The sequence below is a fragment of the Canis lupus genome, chromosome 6 (assembly GCF_048164855.1).
Source record: "Canis lupus baileyi chromosome 6, mCanLup2.hap1, whole genome shotgun sequence".
In the NCBI taxonomy this organism is placed as follows: domain Eukaryota; kingdom Metazoa; phylum Chordata; class Mammalia; order Carnivora; family Canidae; genus Canis; species Canis lupus.
In genome coordinates, this window is record NC_132843.1 from 58627440 (window position 1) to 58652916 (window position 25477).

Genomic DNA, 25477 nt, shown 5'->3' on the forward strand with positions numbered 1-25477 from the left:
TGATGACATCAGCAGGGCAATATCTGGCAGAAAGAGAGGATGTCCCCAGAAAAAGCTTATTGGCAGTCAAAAAAGGTCTACCAGTCAAGGGAACTGAACAGTGGAATCTGGAAGTTTGGGATGCAGGAGATGCCAAATGCTCATTAGTACCATTGCTCACACCCAGAAACAATAGCTTTTGCTCCTCAGCCTCCCACACCTCTCTGGCAGTGCCTAGTCACCGGATGGTCTGGCTAGCCTGAGCTGAGGCTGTGGGAGGAGCTCCGCTCAGATTTTTGCTGGGAGCACTTTGTGCTTTTCTCATCCCTGGTTTTCCTCATATTTGATTTTTCTTTCTTTTTCTTCTTTTCTGTCATTCTACCCCTTAAACTGGAAGATTCTTGAGGGTAGGGTTAATGTCTTATTTTCATCCCCAAATCTCCTCAGCATATGGCTCAGTTCATCCCCTGCTCAGAACGGAGTTGCCCTGTGAAACCAGAGCCCATAGAAGAGAGTGGCTCTTGCCTCCACAGACCTCTTTCTCAAGGCAAACCTTTTGATTTTTCCAAAAGCCCATGCAAGCTTGAATTTTTATGACTGTCCTTAACCACTGTGTTGAAAGGGTTTTTGATTATATCTTGAGATTTACCATTTAAAATAGGAAAATTAACATTTTGACTTATGTTGGAAAGAAGTGGTCCTTCAAGAATGTGATTTCATGGGGAGATGATTTTTTTCATACATAATGTGGCAATTGTTTGCATGTAAATGAGTTTTCTAAATTATACTTGAAAGTGTTCTGTTCTGAAGTACAAAAGCATCCATCATAGCATCCCATTTCCTCTGTTAGTTTGCTTCATAACTTCATTTTTCACAGACCGAACAATGCTTTTCTTTTCTTTTTTTAGTATATCACAATTAGGAATTAGTGAAGTCCAAACTAATGAGATTTTCCTGTGGCTACACATGTAAGATTTGTAAAGATTCTCAACACTGCAGGGAATCCCTCCCTCAGCTCCCCAGCTCTTCACCAGAATTGCTCAGTCAAAACAAATCTTGTAATTTCTGACTTTGTTTTCCCAAATTGGTCCCCAGAGGATTAATAATTCCTTAAACAAAAACAAAATGTTTTAAGAGGAAGAGAGAAAGCAGGAAGAGAAAAAGAAGACCGTGCCCTCCAGGAGCCATAGTGTCCGACTTGCTGGTCTCACCCTTCCATCTGTCTTCTCATCTCCTGATCCTAGCCCTCATCCCTCAGAGTGTCCTCTTGATGGGCACAGTTGCGTAACAGCTCCAATGACACTTGCCACATACACATCAGTGGGAGAACAAATCCTTCAGACATGAGTCATGAAAAAACCTTCTTTTTAATCAGTTTTAAGTATGGAAGTCTGCTTTTGGTTTGAATAAATCTCAAGGCATCAAGTCCAAGATAGTCTTGGAGGATGGGGGAAGAAGAACTGAAGAGCAAACTATAGGGTCCTGTGCTACTGTCCAAATAAATATGCAAAAACAATGCTGTATTTTACTTAGGGTTGCATACATATGTAGTAATAAGGGAATTGTCACAAACCAGGCAACAGCAGAACTTTGTGATCTGTTGTGATTAGCAGCCCATTCTGTCAAGTAACTATTCCTGATTAAAAAAACAATTGAGCAATTCTGTGTTAGACCTTAATGTTGGCTAACCATCAGTCTTGTGACCTTTAGTGAGACATTCAACCAAGCAATAGCCTTCAATTGCCTTATGACCTTCCCTTCATCGCCTCCCTCCCTTTTGCCTCTCTCTCCCAATCCCTCTCCCCCTTCCACCTTCCCTTTGTTCTTCCTTTCTTCCCTTTTACATTTAAAAAAATTTTAAATGACCCAATCAAAATGAAATCTTTAAACTGATTTTCTCATAAATGTTTTCCTTTTGGAAAGTTCAAAAACAAATCTTTATTCACAATCAATTCACCTGAGAAGTGGCTTGCTAATAGTATAATAGCAATAGCTGTAATCATATAAAAATGTATAGAAATAATAATTTAAAAATTCAGAATAGTTGTTACCAATAGGGAGGAAGGAAGAAGAGAGAAGTGGGAGGGGTACATATAGGGGACATTAATGGAATCTCTAGTGACTTAAATTCTGGAAGCAGATACATCAAATTGTTAAGATTTGATAAAGCTGGGCAGAGGATATAAGGTTGTTCTTTCAATGATTTCCTATAACTTTTCAAATGTAATATATATACTATCATAATTTGTCAAAAAATATTCCAGAAAATAAGAAAATTATAGTGAATTCTTACAAGATAAATTGAGGCAGATTAAAACTTTTAAGAGTGTATTTGAGCAAAAATCTATTTGAGGCAGGCAGCATCAAACCAGAAGTGGTTAGGAGCGCTCCACCAAGAAGAGGTCAGGAGGGACTCTAGTAGAGGAAAAAAAATGGAAAGAAAATAAGGACATTATTGACTAGCTCTAGCATAAAGCCTGCTTGATTCTTTGTGATTGATTGTCCATAGTTTTCAGTTTCATAACCTTGAACCATTTACAGGCTTAGATGTTGGGTTGCTTCCCTAGGCTACCATGGATCAGATTTACCTCAGTCTAATGGCCTCCCTGTTGAATTAATTTAAACTCTTCTCACCAGTAGCTAGCCCTTCTCATTGCTTTTCTTCCTGTTTCACTCCCCTCTTTAACCTCACCACCACAAATGTGTCCTGAAGTACATTTGAAATTCTCCTCCAGTTTTGACCAATAAGTAGTAGCTCAATTAATGACATACACGTATCTTTTCTTATGGGGTGAATGACATTCACAGGCCAGGAGATGGTGGAGAATCCTGGAACTCCAACATCATACTTAGTGTTTGACAAATGCTTATAAAACATCGTCTCTAAGTCACTAAGATAAGATATGAGTGGGAGACAGTCCCTATTCTCAAGGATTTCACAATCTAGGAAGGCAAATGACCCAGGTACCAGAAGCTGTTGCAATTTTATAGAGATTAAGGAAGGATGCCAGTTTGAATTCATCTCATGTCTGAATTACAGAACATTAAAGAACCATTGAGATGAGTATTCTCAATTCTACTATCATGAATGTATTCTACAGAGATAGCTGCATATGTGTGAAATGATTTATACATAGCATTGTTTATTAGAGCAAAAGACTGTAACCTAAATATCCATTAGTATGGGTCTGATTAAGTAAATGAGGGTTCATTCATACACACAATGAGATACTATGCAATCAATAGAATACAACATTCCAGATACCATAAAATGAACAGGACCACAAGAAACACTGTGAAGTGAAATAAAGACAAACAAACAACAGAACAAAGTACAAAGTAAAATTTTGGTGTCTTGTGTGATGAAATAATTTCGTACGTAGATGTATGCATATGCATAGAATATCTCTGCAATGATACAAAATACAGAAAATTAAATTGAGGAACTTGGGTGGTTGGGGGTCAAGAGTAGGAGGGAGATTGTGCACCCTTTATACCTTTTATAGTTTGTGAATCTATATTACAGGGTAATAAGTTATATAAAAGACAAAGATGGAAAACATCAGTTGGAGATAACAGGACAGAAGGGCAAAGAAACCAAGTCAAAAGTAAAGACAGACTCTTTTTCTTGGCAATATATCCTTAGAATTTCTAATGGATTAACAAACCCACGCTCCTGCATTTATAAAAGAGGTGAATGAGGTACAAGATTTAGAGAGCATAAAAGAAGCTGGGACAGTTCAGAATGTTCTGGACCGTTCTGGTCATGGACATCATGTGAGGATGCCAAGGCTAAGTGTCTCCTTATGCGGAAGAATTGACATTCTTCCAAATCCCTTCCCCCCCAGACTGTGACCTCTTTGAGGGCAGCAGCTAGATTTGTGGATCTTCAGATCCCTCTTGCTGACTGGGGAATCTGGCTCACAGTGAGTGAAGCCTGTACACATTTGAAAGTCTGACTGACAAGGATGGGGGGTGAGGATCCTTAGGGAAGGTGGTGCTGTAAGAAGGAATAAGATTGCTATGTATTTACATCTCAAGGGTACAGCTTCCTGTTTTATGCTAGTACCATTATCTGGTGACAGCAAGGAAGCCTAAAACGTTGATATTTTAAATAATAGAAGTGAGAGCAATGAGAACAACGCTAGCTAAGTAGAGTCCCAGTGATACTGGTTTTATTTATTTATTTATTTATTTATTTATTTATTTATTTATAGATTTTATTTATTCATGAGAGACACACAGAGAGGCAGAGACACAGGCAGAGGAAGGAGCAGGCTCCATGCAGGGAGCCCGACATGGGACTGGATTCCAGGACCCCAGGACCATGCCCCAGGCCAAAGGCAGGCACTAAACCGCTGAGCCACCCAAGGATCCCAGATACTGGTTTTAAAACAAAAATCTAAAAAAATAAAAAAATAAAAAAATAAAAAAAATAAATAAAACAAAAATCTTTCTAGGTAGCAGAGCCATTGTTTATATGCAAATAGTCTGCTTCAATGGCTGTTAGTGTGGAATACCTCAGTTTTTCCTTATGCTGAACACCCCTATTGTGTTTATCTTAGAAATTTGTATAATCCTAAAAAGATTTGACAATCTTTTTTTTTTTTTCCAGTGCAATGAAAACTTAAAAGCAAGTCACTTGCTATGTTATTACAATGTGGAATTTTGAATATCAGAATTTGTTAGGATATATGGTATTATATTCCCTTTAGGGAAGCTGTGAAAGAGGAGTTTTAGTTTATACTATTACAACTTCAGGAAAATCTTGCAGATTCCCATTCTAATAACTACCTATGAGGTATATATCCATATACCGACATATTAATATATGCAAATATCTATTAGATGGCTATTAATATATGCAAATATATGTATATATCCACACACCTACATATTAATATATGCAAATATATCCAGTCTGATGACTGCGCAGTCTTAACATTCTAGAATGTATAATTTCCAATTAATGGAAGTGCTATCTCGTGTAAAGCTCTTATCTCATAATGTATTATTTTTCTTCTGATTGCACTGTATTCCTCTCACACTGAATTAAAATGTGACAGTGAACGTCTACAAATGGCTGGGTTGATAACAGGCTACGGAGGGAATCTCCTTTTCTCTATGAAGCTTCCTATGGGACTCTCTTTTCCTGAAGTATAACTTTTGAAATTTTAAAATACAAAAATTAAAAGGAAAAAGCTCAGTGAAAATGGGTTGTAATTATTGTTCAACAAAGAGTAGATGACTATTTTTTTTTTAAGATTTTATTTACTTGAGAAAGAAAGAGCATGAGTAGGGGGGAGGGATAGTAGACTCCCTGCTGAGCAGGGAGCCCTATGAGGGACTCATCCAGGACTCCAGGATCATGACCTGAACTGAAGGCAAAACCCTTAACTGACTGAGCCACCCAGGCACCTGATGACTGTTTAAATGCACATCTGAAATGGCTGTTGGGACAGAGACCATCACCATATTTAATATGAGCATGTTTTGGCTCTCACCAGCTTGATGCAGGTACCATTTTGAGCCCCATTGGTGTCATGTTAACCTTATTTGACCAATGCATAGACCTTTTATTTCTCAGGAGAAAGGGATAAATATACTAACAAGAGATACAGATTATGCAATTATCCTCCAGTCCTTGCTTAGCACTCACATCTTATCATCTAGGATTCTTGAGATCCATTTTTTTCTTCTTGTGAAGCTATATTTCTTACTCCTTAAAAATCCACAGTGCTTCCTGGTCAACCTGGATGACTTACAACTTTTTGTAATGTTATTGAAAATTTCAAAACAAATGGAAACAATATTATGCCTAGAACCAAATTAACTCATTACAACATTGAGGACAGTTTCCAAAATTACACCTACACCCCTGTGGAAATTTAGATACCTTGAGGAGGGCAGAGGAGGATGAAGAGCATGAGAGTTCCACTTTGATGCCAGCTGGCAGGATTAGCAGTTCTTCAGGAAAGACCAGCGGGCCTTGGCCCTCTTTATGGGGCACAGCCAGGGTCTCACTCCTCAGGCAGTGGGGTTGGGCTGGTAGGATGAGCTCAGGATTTGCCCCTTCTCTTACTGACCAGGGCTCTTTGTTTTCTGTTGTTTCATCTTCCCCTTCAGAGCATCGTGTGCACTGGGCGACGTCAATGGCACCCAGACCCTTTCCTGGTCCACTGCATTCAGTCGTGTGAGGTAAGCTGCCTCCCCTCCCCAGACCAGACCAGAGTACTCTGGTCTGCTTAACTCACAGGGACTTGAGTCTTCCTAACTCAAGATCTTGCCCCTATGCCCTTTGTTTAATCTCTTAAATTTAGTTTTCCAATCCCCAGATTACAGATACTAGGATTTCTTTTTCTTTTCTTCTCCTCCACCCCCCTCCCCTTCCTTCTTTTTTTTTAGCAAAATCTCCAGGGTCTCATTTTAAATGAGCTAATAAAAATAAGTTAAAAGCAAATCAGAATTTTTTATGGTTTTGGGATTTTTGTCACTGGACATGAGCTTAGTTAGATCGGGGCTTTGTGGACCAATGGCCTACAGACAGGCCTATTTGGCCAGCACTGTGTCTGAAAACAATTTTGGTTTGGTTGCCAATATTTAAAAATTGGGCTTTCACATAAAATTCGTCTATGTATATATAACATTACATGCACATGTACACACATAACTCCAAATAAAAATCAATATAAAACACTTTGTGCAGATTTGCCTCTTGAAAAACAAGACTATCTGGCAACCATGGCAACAATGAGCTGGATCTGAGTAACAGCTACAAGCCCAGAAGGGCAGCTGCTCTCTGGGTCAACAAGATGCTCTCCTCTCCCTGTGGCTTCTTACCCTAATGAGCATCCCTCATTGATATCAAATGCCTAGGTCATGCAGACATCGATGTTTTCAACCTCTGAAATAGACCTATAATCCACTGTTGATGAACTCAAACCAGACCTTGACTTCCTCAGGGAATCTTATGTACTTCTTCACACAGGGGATTCCCTTCTCCTAGGGGATTTAGCACGCTGTGAATTCCTTAGCTAGATTAACAGGAGTTACTGTGAAGAATAGTCAAGAATGAGGCAGAGGCTTACTGAGGGAGAGTGACCCAGGAATCCTGCCATGGAGGAAGGGGACGCGTCTCACACTCCCCCTCGCCCCTGCACATACATGCATGCACGCACACAATTTAAGCCCTCTCACCCTGGGGATAGCCACTCAGTCACAATAGGTTTTGCCATCCAAATCTCTTGCTGCAAGTCATTAAGCCACTTAGCAGTGACACTTGGGTAATTCTGGCTGTTCCTTGTGTGCTAGTGAGAGTTGTTGCTCTGCCACTGATTTCCAACACCCTCCCCCCAACACACACCCAACGCACATGCCTGTCAGTCCCTCAGTTCTTCTGTATCCCTGTTTCTCTTTATCTGATTCTGGGAAACTGGGATCTACATGAGGCCAAAGAGGGGGAAAGGGTGGGGTTTGAGACAAAGAGAAAACTGGGTGTGGGAAATGACACCAATAAAATAGCGTTCCGAGAGTCCATCAGGAAAAATGCTAGCATGGAGTATGCTTTGTTACAGCGTGGGCCAACAAAACAGCTCATCTTCTGCCATCATTAGAAAAACAGATGGCAGCGGGGTGGGGAGGAGGGGCAGTGACTCATCCACTGGGCAGGGGGTAAAAAGAGGGAAGAGGAGGCCAGGGAAGGAGGGAGATAAACAGACAGAAGACTCAGAACTGGGAATGGATCAAAGGGATCCTGAGAGTTCCCTTCTGCTGCTTCTATGCGTGATGGTAAGAGGGAGGGTTGGGTGACAGGGCTTGGAGCTGGCTTCCGTGTTTCCCAGAAGTTTACAACACAGAGCTTTCACCACGTGTCCTCCCCTCCTCAGCGCACCCCCAGCACATCCTCTGGATCCCTTAACCAGAGCTTCCTAGGTTTGTTGATGTGATAAGGAACAAAGCTCCACTGCCTCCTCTGACTCCCCTGCCCAACTGCTGCCATGCACAGCTGAGCCTGGACCACCTGATGGCTGTTGGTACTCCCACTCCAGTGGTTCCCAAAAGTGTGGCCCCTGGACCAGCACAATAGGCATCTCCTGGGAACTTGTTAGAAATACACATTCTCAGGCCCCATCCTAGACCTATTAAATCAGAGACTCTAGGTGCAAGGCCCAGCAATCTGTGTTTTTAACAAGGCCTTCAGGTGTTTCTGAAGACCACTGAAATTTGAAATTTGAGAGTCACTGCTCTGGCCACCCTGGGAGCAGACAAGAAGGTTCCCACCATGTGGAACCCCAACTTGAAGCTTTCTTTGCCCAGGAGTAATTCTAGCCAATATTAGTTCCATTCCAATTATTCTGCAGTATTTCCTGAGACTCTGGGGAGGACAAGGTTTGAAAGGCCAGGATGTTGCTTCTGATCTCTCAGCAGAGGCTAGGAGGAGGTAAACAACAATCACAACAACAACAACAGAACATGTAAGGGGTGGAAGCAAGAAGCAAGGAAAAAGGAGCAGCCATACCCACCAGAAAGGAAAGGAATCAGACAGGGGAGGGGAGGGAGAAGCAACTCTGAAGACATAAGTAGTAAGAAATGCTGAGAGGGGTGAGCCTGAGAAAGAAAGGAAAGAGAGGCTGGAACTGGCTACTTGGCAGACACCTAATTCTTTACTGGAAAAAGTCGGCTAAATATATTAGGGGCAACTGAAGAGCGTCAAAGGCATAAGGAGGAAAAACAGACCTAGAGGCAAGATAAACCAAAGAGGGCTCCATGGATGAGAGGAAGTTTTAAAAGTGCTGCACAGAAATCTGAGCTCAACTTAGACATTTGTTCCCCAGTATCTAAAAGGAGTTTTCTTTTTTTGCTTTCCAGTACTGAATATAACTCTAAGATGTCCCCGTGAGACATCCAGCCTTGTAAAAGTGAAGTACCTCATTCTTCATGTCTCTCAGTGAGCTCAAGACAGTGAATCCATCACCTCACTATCCTCCATCCATGTCCCGCTTCCTGTCACTTTCACTCCTTTGTGTCATACCCCCTTTGCCACAGAGCTTTCACCTTCAATTCTCCATCATTCTCTGCCTCTTGCATTCTTTAAGAGACAGCTCTAAGGTTTTCTCTACAGCATCTTGTGTAGATAATGCCATCTTCTCATCTTCAGCTATGTTCCCATCGTTTGCAAGAATATATGCATGCCACATATCTGCAATCCAAACTTGTTCATACATTAAATTCTATCTTTCTAGTTGTTTCTCAAAACTTAAACTGACACTCATGTTTTTCTTGACCTGACCCTCCTCATATTCTCTACTTCTTTTGTAAGTTGCAGATGGGCAGGGAATGATAGCTTGGTTGGTGGAAAGGTTTTAGAGTCCTGCAGATGTAAATTCAAATCCTAGTCCAACTGCTGGTGTGAACCTTCTAGTATCTTAATCTGTACTGGGAAGTGGGGACAACACAGCTATTTTAAGGAGTGTATCAAGGATTAAATATGATAATGTACAAGACGTGTTTAAGCACCATGCCACGTCTGGCCCATAGTTGACGGGAATAAAGTAGTGGTGTTCATGGTGTACCATAGCCACTTTGTAAATGCTGAGTGAGGAAAGCAGAAGGCAGGAGGCAGAGCTGCTGTTATAGTGTCAAGGTGAGCAGGTGCAAACTCTAAGGATTGGAAAAGGAAGAGAACAAGAGAAGAAAGGTGAAACAGGCCATTCCCATGGAAGTCCCCTGAGATCCATAATTCACAGATCTCTTGAACACAGCTGCCATGTCCAGTCAGTCATGAGGCCAGTCAGACACCAGACCATTACATGAGTAGCTCTCCCCATTCCTACTCTCAAGTCCCTTCCTGAGGCCTCAACACTTCCCACCTGGACTGCTGCATTGGTTTCCTAATTATACTTCCTACTCCCAGACCTGTGCTCATTAAAATTATAGACGAGTATACAATTAGTCTAGGATAACAATGCAGAGGACAAACACCTATTCTGCCAAATGCTTGCCCAATAAAGTATACTCTTTTCCCAGCATGGCAAGAGAAAGAGAGGCAAGGGAGCGTCTTTGTTTTGTGGGGCGATAATTGAAGTGAGTGTTCACTCCATCTATGAACACCATGATATTGTCAGATCACATGTGTTACGCTCTCTGGCTTTTTTCCCTCTGTGCCTTCCTTTTCTCCTTTCCTTCTCTTTTCATTAAGTCATATTTATTAATTCTGCCAAAGTCCACAGCCCTAGTTTTCACCTAAATTAAGAACACCTTGGGGATCCCTGGGTGGCGCAGCAGTTTAGCGCCTGCCTTTGGCCCAGGGCGCGATCCTGGAGACCTGGGATCGAATCCCACGTTGGGCTCCCGGTGCATGGAGCCTGCTTCGCCCTCTGCCTATGTCTCTGCCTCTCTCTCTCTCTGTGTGACTATCATAAATAAATAAAAATTAAAAAAAAAAAAGAACACCTTGTTCTCCGGGGAATGCAGCTGGGAATAAAGACCACACTTATGGCCTCCTTTCGGATAGAAAAGATTAATTTCCTTCCCGCCGGATGATTAAAATGGAGTGCCCATTGACCTAGGGTTTGGCTCTACTTTTTCTGTGAACATATATTTCTTGCAAGTTTATTGTGTCCTTCTCAGCAACATCCGTTTTGGATTATAGTTTCTGAAATTCTCTCTTCTCCCCTTTGCTGTTCTGTGTAGAGTTGTGCCCTTCCTTTTTCAAAAGTGGGAGCTGTGAAGGAGGACAGAGGCAGAATGATGTTAGAATAATTAGGATCAAATGCTGACTCCTCACTTGTTCACCATGTGGGGATAGGGCCTTACTGAAACAGTTATATATATATATTAATAATCAAAAAATAGTCAACTTACACCCAGTTTATATCTTCATGAGTGCTTATAGTATAGGTAGCCATGGTTAATTGATGTTCTTCCGGTTTCCAGTAAAACCTAGAAAACCTTTTAAGATTTTGTGGGAATTTCAAGTAAGTTTCTATGGGGATTAGCTGCCATTTCTCCTATAAATTCGTATACATACCCATACAAATACCTATCACCTCACCTACTGTCCTTCCAACAGGCTGCAAGCTTCCAAGTGTCAGATGTGTGTTTCATTTGTTTCTGTATCCCTCTGAAAAACATAGCCTAATTCTTCAGTGACACCTGTTTCTATTCCCCTAAAGGCAGGGACAGAGAATTGAAGGTAAAACTTTGAGAGTCTTAAATTGAAAAAAGATTGGGTCAGTCTTCTGAGAAGCAGTACAGTGGAAATAAATGCAGTGAAGGAATAGGAGAAGTAAAGAGTAAAACCTCCGTCATGCACAGAATCAGAAGGTCTAGCAACAGATACAATGAGGGCCATGTGGAAAAGCTGTCTGGGGCATAGCCACGGGCTTGAACCCCACTTCCAACCTTTATCACATGATTCCTTGGGCAAGTCAGTTAACTTCTCTGAAGTTAAGTTCGGTCAGCTTTTAATTGGGTGGATATGATTTATCTTTTAAACATGTTGGTGTTCGTTCAGATAACCAGTTTCAGAAAACTATGGACACACCCATGGGGATATGGTTTGGAGCCTTCGGAGAAGTCACACTCCAGTAAAGTGTGGGTCAGGCTAATTTTTCAGGAATAGCTGCAAACCTCCCTTATATCTGGAGATTTTTTATCTTAATCAAAAGATTAAGATTTTGATTAGATTGTGATCTTCATTATACCCATGGGTCCTTCCCTGAAAGGGCCACTGTTCAGATGTGTGGCCTTCTTGGTTAGCCTTGATTTCTTAGTCACTGGATGAGTTGCATTTTGGAAATCTGTTGGCACTGTCCTTTCTTGGCATCTGTTCAAAACCAGTCCAGCTTTTGGTTTTACAGCTTCCATCCTGGTACTAGCTGGCAAGAGAAAACTCAGACTACGATAGGATAGATAATGAGAGTCAGAACACGATAAAGAACATGCAAGCACCTCTTGTATGAATGCTCATTACACATTAGTTAAGCATGTGATAAACATTAATTGAATTTCATTTATCGGCAATACTGAGTGGCTTCTGTTTCAAAACAAAAGTTGTGTTTCTCACCACTATTTATCCTCATCTGACAGTGAGAAGCAATACACATTTCTGTGTGTATCCTCCAAGGGGTTAAGAGGCCAGGCCCGATCTGGAGGGAGATTTGATAAAGGATTGCTCAGGATGACTCTCATGCCTTATCTAATCCATTCTGATGTTCTTGAAGGAATGAGGAGCCCTCAGAAGACCAGAGGGAAGCTGTGCAGTATATACCACATTAGAGGCACATGGGGTGGAACAATAATGTCTACATTCTTACTAGTTTGGTTTTTCTACTAGAAACAGTTCTAGGACAGTTTTCTTTAGTCCAAGTCCTGTACTTATAAGGAACATGCCCTCTCTTGCCATAGCCATGTTCTGTGACAGAATGATTGGTCAGAGAGACAAAGGAGAAGTCACTTCTTAAACTTAGCAGATGTGCCATTCTAGTCCAAATGAGAGAACCCCCATTTAAGATGACAGCTAAGGGGTTTGACCATGCGGTGTAGATTGTTACTGTATATTGTGCAAAACGGGGTGGTCCATCCAGGAGAACACTCAAGACTGGTTCTGGCCACATCCCAATCTTTACTCCTTTCACAGGGCAAAGGAGTTGGCAGATCGTTGTTATAAAAAGTGTGCTTAAGAAGTGCCTGGGGTTCTTTTTATTTTTAAAGATTTTATTAATTTGAGAGAGAGAGAGTATGAACAGGGGGGAGAGAGAGAATCTCAAGCAGACTCCAAGTGAGCACAGAGCCAATGTGGGACTTGATCTCACTACCCCTAGACCACGACCTGAGCTGAAATCAAGAGTCAAACGCTAAACCAACTGAGCCACCAGGCATCCTTGGGGTTCTTATTTTTAAAATACAGGTTCGTAGGTTCTTCCCCATTCTCACATATCAAGTCTGGTATGAGGTCCAAGAATATGTGTTAGGGTGCTTCCAACGCACATGGTCCTCAATTGCAGCTTGAGAAATCCCGGGCAAGGATCAATTAATACACTCATAGATAGTGGTGCACAGCAGCACCTTGCATGTTGGGAGAAAAGAATCCACCTTCTAATAATAGTTCTTGAAAAAATGAAGATATCACCTGAAATTGAATACAATTCATAAAGGTCAAGGACAGAGGTAGAAATATCTGGCAGAGAGTGGTAATAATAAAATTTTTAGAAGCCAGAAAACAGTGGATTGTTTTAAAATTATAGTGAAAAAATTTTTTAATTACATTTCATCATGGGTAAACAGCAGCATGACTCTTCTTAAAACAACAAACTACATGGTAATGAATGGATATGGGACCAACGGAAAACCTGAGTGTTTCATTGTGTTTCATTCTTCTCAACACTTGTCTGATCCTATTTTCTCTTTAGATCTAGCTTCTGTAGCTATTAGAAAATACAGAACATGTTGAAATTAATAAAAATAATATCAAAGCTTAATGATAATTCCTTTGGGGTCAAAAATCAAAAGCATCTGTGATTTTTAAGCCAAAGAAGGATGAAGATTATTATAGTAAGTATTTCATGCTGTAAATATTTTACCTATGGAAGAGTTAGCAGTCACCATCCCCTACTAAGAACAGAACAGAAAATAATGGGCTTAAAAATGAATCAACTATTTAAATCTGTGAAATATCCTGGCAATGTTAGACTGTCTACAAAGTTTTAAAGAGGTGTATTTAAAAGGCATATTAGCCTTTGGAGCATTTTAAGGGGATAAGTATTGTCCTCTCTCTGCCATGGTTAAACATTTTCTGCCTCAAACACAGAAACTGTTTTGATATTCTCTTTCCCTGTAGATCTAACATGCCATGGATTTAAATGTAAATATATTTGTGTTTTCTTAAAGCAACTGGTAGAGATATTTTTACAAATCCTTGCCATAGGAATACTCCCTTAATAGGAATGTTGTATAGGAGGGAATCGGGGGGTGGAAAAACCAGGTGAGGAGGAGTTGGGGACAAATTTAGCTTCAGAAGAGTGGCTGCATTTACTTAAATGTAGGTGGGCAGTTGTATTTTTTTACACTTTTAGTAGTTGATACCAACAATGCTCCCATCACTAATGTGTTCCATCTGTTGCACCATTCCTTGGATTCTTTCTTCTGTGTTGTCTTGGACCTGTCTCTGCCTCCTTTTTATTATTTATATTCCAGATGGTAGCCCTGTTAGCTGTGCCTCTTGATCACTCATGGGCACTGCCTTGGTTTACTGCTGTAAGTCTGTGGCATACAGAGGCTGGTATATAATTCATGAGGTGGAAATGATGGCACAAAAATCAAATTTTTATTGTACTGTTTTTTCTTGCCCAGAGTTTGCGCCAAGAGAGAGGTGCTAGAACCAGACCAAAAAGTCCTTTTCTGAGGGACGTGCCTTCTTCTGGAGCACAGACTGTATACAGATCTGCATGAGATGATCTAAGGTCAGGGAAGGGAGCAGGCTAGCAGGGTGTGCATGCACGTGTGTACGTGTGTGTTTAACTAAAAGTATTATAGTTCTTCATATCTGACCATGTGAAGCTCCACTCCAGGGCGGCAAAACCAATCAACACAATCATAAATTTGAGGGACTTTTATTCTTAAAGGTGAAATGCAATGTGTGAGCGTCTGGGAGACTCCAGTACAAAATTCCCACATTCCCTGCGGCAGCTAAACTGGCTGGTCCCCCTCCGGGAAAGCAGTAAGGAACATTTTCTCCCAAGTGAAATATTTGAAGACCGAAGTGAGTCAGACAGTGTTGTATTTCACCCCCAGGGCTGTCTGAGACTCAAGTGAGAGTAGTGGTACTTGGACCAGCACCTGAAGAATTCCAGAAGCCCCCAGAAAGCGGAGGGCCCTGACCGCACAGCAGCAGCACCTGGCCACCTGTTAGAAATGTGGATTCTCAGGTCCCACTCTGGGCTTCTGAGTCAGAAGCACCAGATGCAGGGGACAAGGGTCGCACCTAGTGGTGTAGGTCCTCCAGGGTGGTTCCAATGCATTCCTGGGTTTGAGACCTCCTGGTCTCCAGAGCTGGAAGGAAAAAGCTCTGTAATGACCTTTGTAGGTGACATGATTAACTCTATAGTGATAGTTGTCAGGAACTTGAAGAATGCATCAATATGAAGATCCCATGTCTGACTCCAGATCTCTCCTTTCTCTCCCCTCAGCTTCATAGTGAAACCTGTCCAGCCATTCTTTTCTCTAGTCTTTTCTTATTTCTACCCTTAAGATTTATCTCTACAATTATGCTTGAAAAACCCTTCCATTCCCAGATAGTCACAGATTACTTTTAAAGCCCAAGGCTTGAACTTCAAAATGTGACTGGGTGGGATTGCGACTGGCTCTTCACAAAACAAAAACAAAAACAAAAACAAAAACAAAAACCTCTCACCTGAGTATGTCTTTGTAAGTTCCTTAGCAAAAAGAGAAAAATGAATCCTTTTTATGATATCTGTATTCGGAAAACCAAATGTTCTATTCCAACTTTATCACTTGTGCGCTGTGTAATTGTGAAGTGGTTTAACTTCTTGTTCCCTTTCTATTTATATTTTGTCATTTAAATAATAGCCAGCAATTAAACTTCTCTTTGCCATATTTTAGCTGTTTACAGATCAGATATAATAACCATTCCTTCCCTGCTGATTCTCAGAGGACAGATCATATGGGCTTACTTTTCTTTTACATTCTTGCCAAGTTCTTTAGGATCTATGGGTGAAAAGGGGCCATAAAAATGCTAATTACAGTAGGAATAATAACATCCCAGATGCCAATAACGGGAACAGCTACTCTACTTCTGGTAGGGGTAGTGTAGGTTCTTACAAATCTAAATCTAAATCTAAATATGTGTTAGCCGTGTTAGAAATCCAGAGAAAAATGGAAAATTAGTTTAAGTTGGAGCTGTCTTCCAGGCTCACTGACTGCCAAATTCCAATCCCCTCGAGATTTGTTTGTGAATTTCGCTGCCAGTTTTGTGCAATCTCTGCACCAAGCTGAAAATCCGGGCATGTCTTTCGGCTTGTCCAGAGTCCCATTGGGTTCAGGGCTCTACTTTAGATCCTCCAGCTGGAATCTCTGAAAATCAAACTCCAAATGTTAATTAGGACTAGGTTTTCATTTTGAAAGCTAAAACCATTGTGTTTTTTCCCCCTAACTTTTTAAAAAAGTGAAACACTGAAAGCACGACCATGCAAATTGTAAAACCTCATCTAGATTAACAACATTCATGAGAATTTATGCCTCTCTTAAACTCCCGTGGAGCCACGCTGTGCATCCTTGTGGGCCTTCTAACTGGCTGCATTTGGCTTTCTTTGTCTTCTCAGCTTCCTGGGTGGGCCACTTTCTCACTCTGCTAATTCTCTTTATGACATGGTTTGTCCCTTTTTCTCCTCCCACCGCACCCTTTTTCTGATTACTCTGTGCTTTCCTTATTTTTCTGTTCTTTTTCTTTATAATTTCTAGCCTTGGCTTGAAGACAATTTAAATATTACCCACCTACAAAGTCAGCATCACAGAACTGCTACCTACTTTTCTTCAACCTGCCTGACCTTCCAGGTGCTTCCCTATGATTATACTGAGGTTAGAATTAGCAGCGAGCAAATACAATCAGGTTCTAACTCAACCCCTTTTCTCTTTTCACAGGGACATTACTCCCTACAGCATCTAACTTCTAAAATGTGTTTTAAATACATTTAAGCACAACTCAGGTACATTCACCAAGACTGTTCACAAATCTCTAGAGCATTGGTTACTATACTATTTACACCATATTTGGCACAATGCCTTTATTAAATAGTCATAGTGGCAAGCTCTTTCAGAAAGTTCACATAGTTTGAGTCATTGCTCGTTCATTCTACTAAAGTTGATATTTCTTTAAGTGGAATGATTAAGTTGATCATTTCTTTACTAAAATGAGTGAGTGGTAGCAAGGTACACTATTAAAACTTTTACCTTATTTTTTAGTCTCTGAGGTACAGATTATAAATATTGTGTGTATGGGTGTATGTTTGTGTGTCTGTTCTTCTGACCAACCCAGCAGTGAGTGATGACAAGGAAGAGGGTGACGCTCCCAAGTAGATTGTGATTATCTGCAAATTGCAGCAAACAAGAAGTATAGAAGAAAGGCTACATGTTTCAACCCCAGACTAATCGATTTAAATCTCAGCCCCACCCTTACTGGTTATATTTTTGTATAATGTTTTTTAAACTGATTTTTAATTCTATAAAAGTAATACATGTACCTAGTTTAGAAAACCAGTTGGCACCTGTAGGTTTACTTGGAAGATGAGCTGCCCCTCTGCTATCTAACCTCAGGCTCTCTGGGCTGAGGAGATATGTTCACATCTTCTTTGCTTCTACTGTCACTACTTTTATATCTTCTGGAAATTACATCTATAAATATCTGCATCTATACACACAGATCTATTTAATTATTCTTCTGCTAATCTTGATTTTTTTTTCATTTAGAAATTATTTACTGACTTCCTGTAGAAGATGGGGTGTGAGCTCTCTGATACCATCACTGATTCACTCATTCACATATACATACACATACACCTGTACCGCTGTGTATAGAAGCACCTGGCAGAGTCCCTGAGTTTTCTGGGGTGCTGTGGCATTTCAGATACTTAGGTTTCCATTTTCTCGAATTTTCTGCCAGTTGTTACTCATTCATCCTTTCTACCATCCATGTTGAATTCTTTGTTGGCTGTCTTTGTCTCGCATATTTTCTTTTCTCTTTTGATTGCATACCTTTTTTTTTATTACTTTATAGTCATTTTAGTGGGGTTCGTAGAGGGAACAGGTATAAAAATAAATTCAGTTCCTATGTTTTACCAGTATTGAGCCTGGGACATAGTACCTGCTCAGTGAGCAGTCTACTGTTATTAACACTTCCATCAACAGAGCATACTCCTGTGTGGAAGAAAAAAGAGGCACTGGACAGAGACCACATACCTTATTTTGGTATTTTTTTCCCTTCCATTGTCATTTCTAACTTCTTATTTCAGCCTAAAGCCAAGCAAAAATCTCTTCATGTAGCGAGCTCCTGAAAGTGTAAATTTTAGATAGAGAAGCACTTTTTCCTGGAAAAGATAGTAGGAGACTCTAGAAATGTGAAGGGAAACATGACAAGGCTCCTGTCTCCCACAAATTCTCCCCTCAGTCTGATTTGGGAGAGAGGAGTGCTCAAAGTGCTGTGGGAACAGTGAAAAGAAAGTGATTATGTTTGTTTACAGAGCAGTCAAGAAGTAGGTGTGGGACATCAAATTTGGAAAAAGTTTTATAGCAAAATGGCACTCATGTGGAGCCTTGAAGAACATAATTCCACTAGTTAGAGATAAAGGAAAGCCCAATGGGCAGAGAGGATAGTAAGAGCATAAGGTGCAGGGGTTTGAAAATGCATAGGATGTCTGGAGAACCACCAGAGGACAGAGCATGTGGAGACTACAGGAGAGGTTAGAGAGGCCTGGACTAGATTAGAAAGAGCCTTCAATCCTGCCATACCTGGGATATAAGCTTGATTCTAGAGGCATTGAGGAGCCTCACTTTTTTTTTTTTTTTTTTTTTTACTGGAAATAACAAGATCAAGTTGATACACTGTGGGAGATGAAGCCCATGGAGAAGAGAGAGTGATCAGTATAATGGTTAGGATATATTTTTTAAGATTTTATTTATTTATTCATGAGAGACACAGAGAGAGAGGCAGAGATACAGGCAGAGGGAGAAGCAGGCTCCATGCAGGGAGCCAGACACAGGACTCAATCCTGGGGACCCAGGATCACGCCCTGGGCTGAAGGTGGCGCTAAACCACTTAGCCACCCTGTCTGCCTTAATGGTTAGGATATTATGTTTATATTTTAAGAGAAGAGGTGAAAGCCCAGACTTGACCCCTGCCAGTAAAGAGGGAAAGAAGTAACCATTGAGTTTTCTTTTAGGATATCAAATTGATCCTAGAATCATATCCCATGGGGATGATGGGGTTCTGAATCTAACTCACTGGTGCTCCGATGGATAGTGGGTGCCATTAACCTCTGTAAAGAAAAAGAAGTAGGCTTATAGGAGGAGATAATGGGCTAGGCTTTAGACTGGGTGAATTTAGTGAAATTGCAAATAGAAGTTCAGGAACAAAATCTCACTTGGTGACTTAGGTTGAGAAATGAGGACAGATGATGAGAAATAAGGATGATGATTGAAGGTAGCTAGTAGATGAGGTCATCCAAGGCATGTGAATGGGGAGAAGAGAGGAAAAGACCTGGCAGGAGGCAAGTGATATAAGAGAATAACAGAGGAAGTAAAGCTAGTCAAGGAGATAGAGAGAGAATAGTTGAAAGTAGAAGGAAATGAAGGAGAGAGTGGTCTCAGGAAAACCACAAAAGAAGACACTTCTGGGGAGAGAGATGTGAATAGCACTAACTGCTATAGACTAGACAAACAAGTTGAGTACTGGCAAGAGATAACTACATTTATGATTTAAGCACTTACACAGAGGTAACAGTGGAGTGAGGGAGAGGGTGATAGGTTGAGAAATAGATAAGAAGGTTGATGCGGCAAATAAAAAATATTGTTTCCAAAAGTTGACCAGTAGAAGTGGGACGAGCAGTCATTTAAGTGGAAAACAATGTCCACAGAAAGACTTTTGATGTGAATGAGACCTGACTATATTTATTGGCCTGTGAGTAATAATCTGGTTGAGATTCTGGAGATCCAAGGTAAAGAGAGGCTAGAAGGGATTACAAATACTGTTGGCTCTGAGTCAGGTGACAAGGAAGTAGCAATGACTAAAGACAAAGTTTGTAGGGTGACAGATGGAATTTAAGAATCCAGGGATTTCATATATAACAGCTTCTCATTTCTCTGTGCAGACTTTCCCGTTAGTTGATGGCAACTGCATGCTTCTAGTTGCTCATGACAAAAATCTTTGATGTCATCTTAATTCCTCTCTTTCTTTCCCCCTCCACATCCAATTCATGATGGAATCCTAATAGCTCACTCTTTAAAACATATTCACAATCCAGCCACTTTTCACTGTCCCAGCTGCTGCTACCCTGGCTTGAGCTATCGTTATCTATACCTGTGTTGGTACAACAGCCTCCTGGCTGGTCACACTGCCACCCCATGGCTTATTCCCAGCTCAGCAGCCAAAGGGTATTGGTAAAATGTAGATTAAAGCTAAGCACTCCTCTGCTAAAGCCCTCCAACCATCCTCCTTTCACTCAAAGTAAAACCCAGAGTCCTTACACTGGCTTATACAACCCACCAAATATTCTCTCTCTGATCATTTGATTGAAAATTAGAATGATCCTTACTCCCTCATTCTCTGCCCATTGCCTAACACATTGTACTCCTGCTTCCCTGATATCGCCCTATTTTTTAAAATAAGACTATTACTTTTTAATTCACTAAATAATTATTTCCTATATTTTATATCTATTTTCCTCACTGGGATTCAAGCTTCACAGGGCAGGACTTTTATTTATTTTATTCACTGTTGATATCTCAGGTCCTTAATAAAGTGGTACAGTGACTGGCACATGGCAAATGCTCAATAAATATCTTTTGTGTGGGTGAAATGAGGTAGGGAGTTAAGGGCAGCTACAGGTTTGGGAGAGAACTGGTGGTGGGATAACAGCCTTAAGCAACTTGATTACTTCGAGGAAAAGGAGTATTTTACCAACTTGTGAAGAATGAGAAGATTGCCAAGAGACCCTGAGTTTAGTCCTTTAGAAGTCTTCTCTACTGAATGCTTTTTGGTGTTAAGTCTCCGGTTAGTATGGCCGTGTCCTGGGACTTGGAGATGGATGAAGTTTGGATTCCCAGGGTCCTTTCAGCTCTCTGAAGGCTGTTTGTGCACCCTGGGGAGAAGAAACTTGGTTCCACATCACCTTTCTTCTCTTTGGTCATGTGACTTCAGCCAAAGTCATTTGACTCCTATGGGAAAATACTATGTTCCTTGGTTGACTTACAAAGTTCTTCTGGCTCTCAAATAAGATGACGTTTGTGGGAGCATGGGTAGACACTAAAATGCCACCACAGGGTTATCAGTAGTATTCTCAGCCCCATGTGAGAAGTTTTCTGAAGTAAGGCTGGTCTGAATCATCTGCACCAGAGGTCCTGCCCGAGGGAGTTGAATGTCTGCTAGCAGGTGTGCACATAACGCAGCCGCAAAGAACTGGTATGGAGAAACAGAGCCTCTGCTTCCCTCCTTTTGATTCTGTCTGATTCCTTTCAGGAACAAGGCCTACAATTTTAAACTAGATTTTGCGTCTCTTTGGATGTACCTTTCCAAGTGTAGGCACCCAATGTGGGTCTCAGAACCTTGTGTGAGGGGCTGACAACAGCTGAGATCTAAGGCTTGCAGCGCCCTCCAGCCCAACAGCTGGGGGCGTTTCCTTCAGAAGCTCCCCGTTTAGAGTGTGCCTACAGTCCATAGAGGATACAAAACCTCCACCTGATTTTTCTTCTGTTCCATTGAACACAGTAATGAGAATAAGAGAGAAAAATGAGTCTCTGAATGCTTAACCAAAATGAAAAAAAAAAAAGACAAAACAAAACCATATACCTATTTTGAAAACAGACTTATTACCTCTTCCTTGTCTCGGCACCCCTAGCCCAGTGGTCCTAAGTCAGCCCATCTCCCCCCATAAATTCTCCATAGCCTCTTCAGCCTTATACATGTTTTCCTTCCTATTTAAGATCAGTAATGAGAACTTGGCAGGAGAAAAATTCAAATGGGTCAGGAGGCCCTTGTGGCTTTTCTCGGGCTTGTTTTCCACAGCCCATTCTAGCCTGCAACATACTTTGCAAGAATAAGTTGGCTGCAGATCTAACCCACGGTAAGAGGCCACCACTGAGGGCAGCATTTCAGACTCAGTGAGACTGGAGCCACAAGCAGGCTTCCTGAAGCACAGAGCCTGGGTGTTTCCTTACACACGCACATGCACACACACGTGCACACATAGCAGCACACACCGGGGATCCTCATCGAGAACAGATGTTGCTGCCCACTGTGCCAGCCACGTGTCAGGCATGGCATTTTTGTCTTTTAGGCTCCTGGCAATTGTGTTTTTCCTTTCTTCTCCCCTCCCTCCACCTTCCACCCCCTTCTCCACCCCCTACGTCTGCTGCATGTACAAATTCTCTCCTGATTCATACTGGGCCAACCTCATATTTTTGTTGTTGTTATTGTTATTGCAAACATTAGATGCTTCCAAAGCTGGGGAAAAAAAAAGAAAAAGAAAAGAAAAGAGAAAAAAGAAAGAAACCACAACAACCCCCAAAGAAAACATGTTCTAACCCAGGAATGTACAATACTTCATGCATGGGAAGCATCTTCCCACCTCTCCAAGCTTAGCTACAGAATCTAGGGCTCCAAATTCCAACGCATGAAAAAAAACAAAGCCATCCAGTTTTTTTGTATAAGCCTCATACCATTTCTCAATCTAAAAGCTTGCTGCTCCCCCCAATGGCTAGGATTTGCAGAAAAGTCATAGCATCTTCTCTCAACTTATATCATGGTCACTAAACTATGACCACAACTTCACACCCATTTATTAATTTCTTCCGTTAAAATAATATTTCTGAATGCCTGTTATTTGCTGAGATTACAAAAGTAAGTTCCTAACATAGTCTGTGCAATGGAGGTAAAAGATCAGTTGCTACTTAATGAGTAATAATACAAAGATATGAACAAAGTAACATGGAAACACAGAGAATAAAGCAAATAGCTTGTCCAGATCACATGGAAATCTTATAGAGGGTAACCTTTTGAAGGATAAAGAGAAGTGTATGGAAAGGCAAAGATGTGGGGATCCCTGGGTGGCGCAGCGGTTTGGCGCCTGCCTTTGGCCCAGGGCGCGATCCTGGAGACCCGGGATCGAATCCCACGTCAGGCTCCCGGTGCATGGAGCCTGCTTCTCCCTCTGCCTCTCTCTCTCTCTCTCTCTCTCTCTCTCTCTCTGTGTGACTATCATAAATAAATAAATAAAAAATATTTTAAAAAAATAAATAAATAAAGTCAATTAAGTTCTTACAGTAAGAATTTAAAAAAAAAAAAAGGAAAGGCAAAGATGTGAAAGGAAGTGGTAGCTTGCAGTCATCAAACTTGTCTGTAATAATGCTGCATAATGAATAATCCCCAAACATCAATGTTTTTTAATAACAAAATTTACTTCTCACTTGTGCATCTGCAGATAGACTAAAGCAGTCCTGCTTTTAGGTTGTGGTTTGGGCTCAGATATACTCCATATGTCTCTCACTCAAGGACTTTGGGTTTCAGGGTCAGCAGCTACTACACGGGGTATGTTCTGCTCTAGGTGGATAGCATGGGTACCAAAGGGCCAGTACATTGAAAACCTCTGGTCAAATGTAGCATATGTTACACATACATTACATTGGTCAAGACAACCCACATAGCTAGATTCAAAATTAGTGGGAAGAGGAATTATACTCTGTTGATAGTGAAGTCATAGCAAAGGAACAAATAGTGAAAGGAACCGTAGACATATATTGTCATCTGCCAGTTGTGTAGTCACAAACACTTGTTATGTTCCCATTTATCCCACCTGATCCCAAGATACTGCAAAAGTATTACCCAGTCATAGCATCAGGCTTGAAAATCTAGACTGCCATGATTTATTATCAGGTTACAATATGCTTCTCTTAATCTAGAGCCTGGTGTACTAACATCACAAATTCTCTGCCTTCCACACCTGAAGGACACAGTGGAGCAGAGAGACAAGACACCTACAGTAAACCTCACCTTACAAGGAGAATAATGAGAGGCACATAACAATTACTGGCCCACCACAATTCTGAAATCCCTCTGAGAAAAGTTGCAAAAAAGCAACTTTTGGGGGATAGGAATTAAAGAGGAATTAAAGGTATTCTGAGTTTAGGAAGCTTCCCTGGGACAAAGTCCTTAGTCTGTTCTCGATGAAGCATTTTGTTCAGTTGCAAGAATCCCCTAGGTACCACTTTAATCCAATTAAAAGTCTTAACAAATGCTGTAAAGATCCACCCCTTGATTTGGTCTTTGAGGTTAAGTCTTAAATCTTTAAAGCACCTATTCATCTCTACCATCTTATTCCTCTATTCTCTCAAAATGTGGTCTCCATGGTTGTCTCCAAAGAGGTGAAAAAGAAACTGAGCGGCCAGTAACTCTTGAGTCCCTTGGACCAGAAGTGATACATCATTTCTGTTTGCCTTCTCATTTATCAGTTCATGGTTATATGGCCTCAAGCCCACCTCAAAAAAGTCAGAGAAACACAGGTGATAGATATCAGGTGAGCATTAAAAATCTGTTACAGAGAAGAGATGATAGGACTTATACCTTAGGTAGAAAGTCATGGTGGCATACCATGACCATGGAAGTCAGCACCTTATCATCTCTAACCTGAGCTAATGTAACAGCCTCCTCACTGAACTTGAGGAAGTAGAAAGAGAAGAAAGACAAGGGGCTGGATACAAAAACTATTTCTGCAGTAGAATGGCAAACATTTCGATGCTGGACATGAATAGAGAGGAGTTGAAGATGAAGTTAATTGGGTTGGAAGGGGTGGTGGATGATTATTCTGTGAGTTTGCCTCTTATACTGATATCTCAGTTTGTTCTCAGAAAAGCTCAGCTAACAGTTTACCAACATATAATGCTTAATGTCTACTGCGGGGAACTAGGAAAAACTTGGTTCCTGCCTATGCAGTTGGAGATATACGCTATTTGTGTTTTTGTTGGTGTATCAATTTTGAATATCCAGTTAAACCAGCTTCTAGAGGGCAAGGGGCATATTTCATTCCTCTGTGTTTATATCCACCCCCTACACACACTGTAGTTTATTATTAAACATCCATAAATAGTCAATAAATATTCTCATGTTGTTAATAATACTCATTTTATTCTCTTCTTTGGCTTTCCCTGGCACATATTATTTGGTAAATTCCTTATGCATTGAATATAGAATATTGGGGTTCAGAACTGGAATTAGTATTTTATTTTTTAATTAGAGAAACCAAGTATAAATTGAATATACATTATCCAGATGTGAAAGATCCCAAACAAATGGAGCTGAAAGTTACTCCCCAATGTCCTCTCCCTTGTGTGCTGGCTTGAAAGTTTAAAATGCTTAAGTTTAATTTTCACCTCTATTGCTCATTCCCCAAGTGACCTTGGGGCATGGCCTTTTGTCTCATTTTCCCCATCAGTGGAATATGGATAATCATATTAATCTGTCTCACCAGGCGATGTGAGGACTAATTAAAAATGAGATTAGATTCAACTGAAGTCTCTCTAATGTGAGAAATATTAAACTTGGTGGTGCATGTCTGCAATGCTGTTAGATTTCTGGGAACAGTCTCTGGCCTTGGAACTGGCTATGACCCTAATGACACGGTAGCTGAGTCACGAGTGCCTGCAGCCTGCCTGGCTTGTTGGCCATACTACCTATCCCGTTTCCATGCCCTGTGTGCCCAGCCCGATGGCCAGATCC

At 41.0% G+C, this 25477-nt stretch overlaps 1 protein-coding gene across 2 annotated transcripts in view; it reads left to right on the top strand.

Annotated features, from left to right (window-relative positions):
- Positions 1–25477, top strand: part of PAPPA2 (pappalysin 2) — a 456471-nt gene that overhangs the window by 411527 nt on the left and 19467 nt on the right. For both annotated transcript variants that reach the window (XM_072830732.1, XM_072830733.1), the window contains one exon: positions 6106–6177. In XM_072830732.1, the coding sequence (XP_072686833.1) occupies positions 6106–6177 (72 nt within the window). The remainder of the gene's footprint in view (positions 1–6105; positions 6178–25477) is intronic.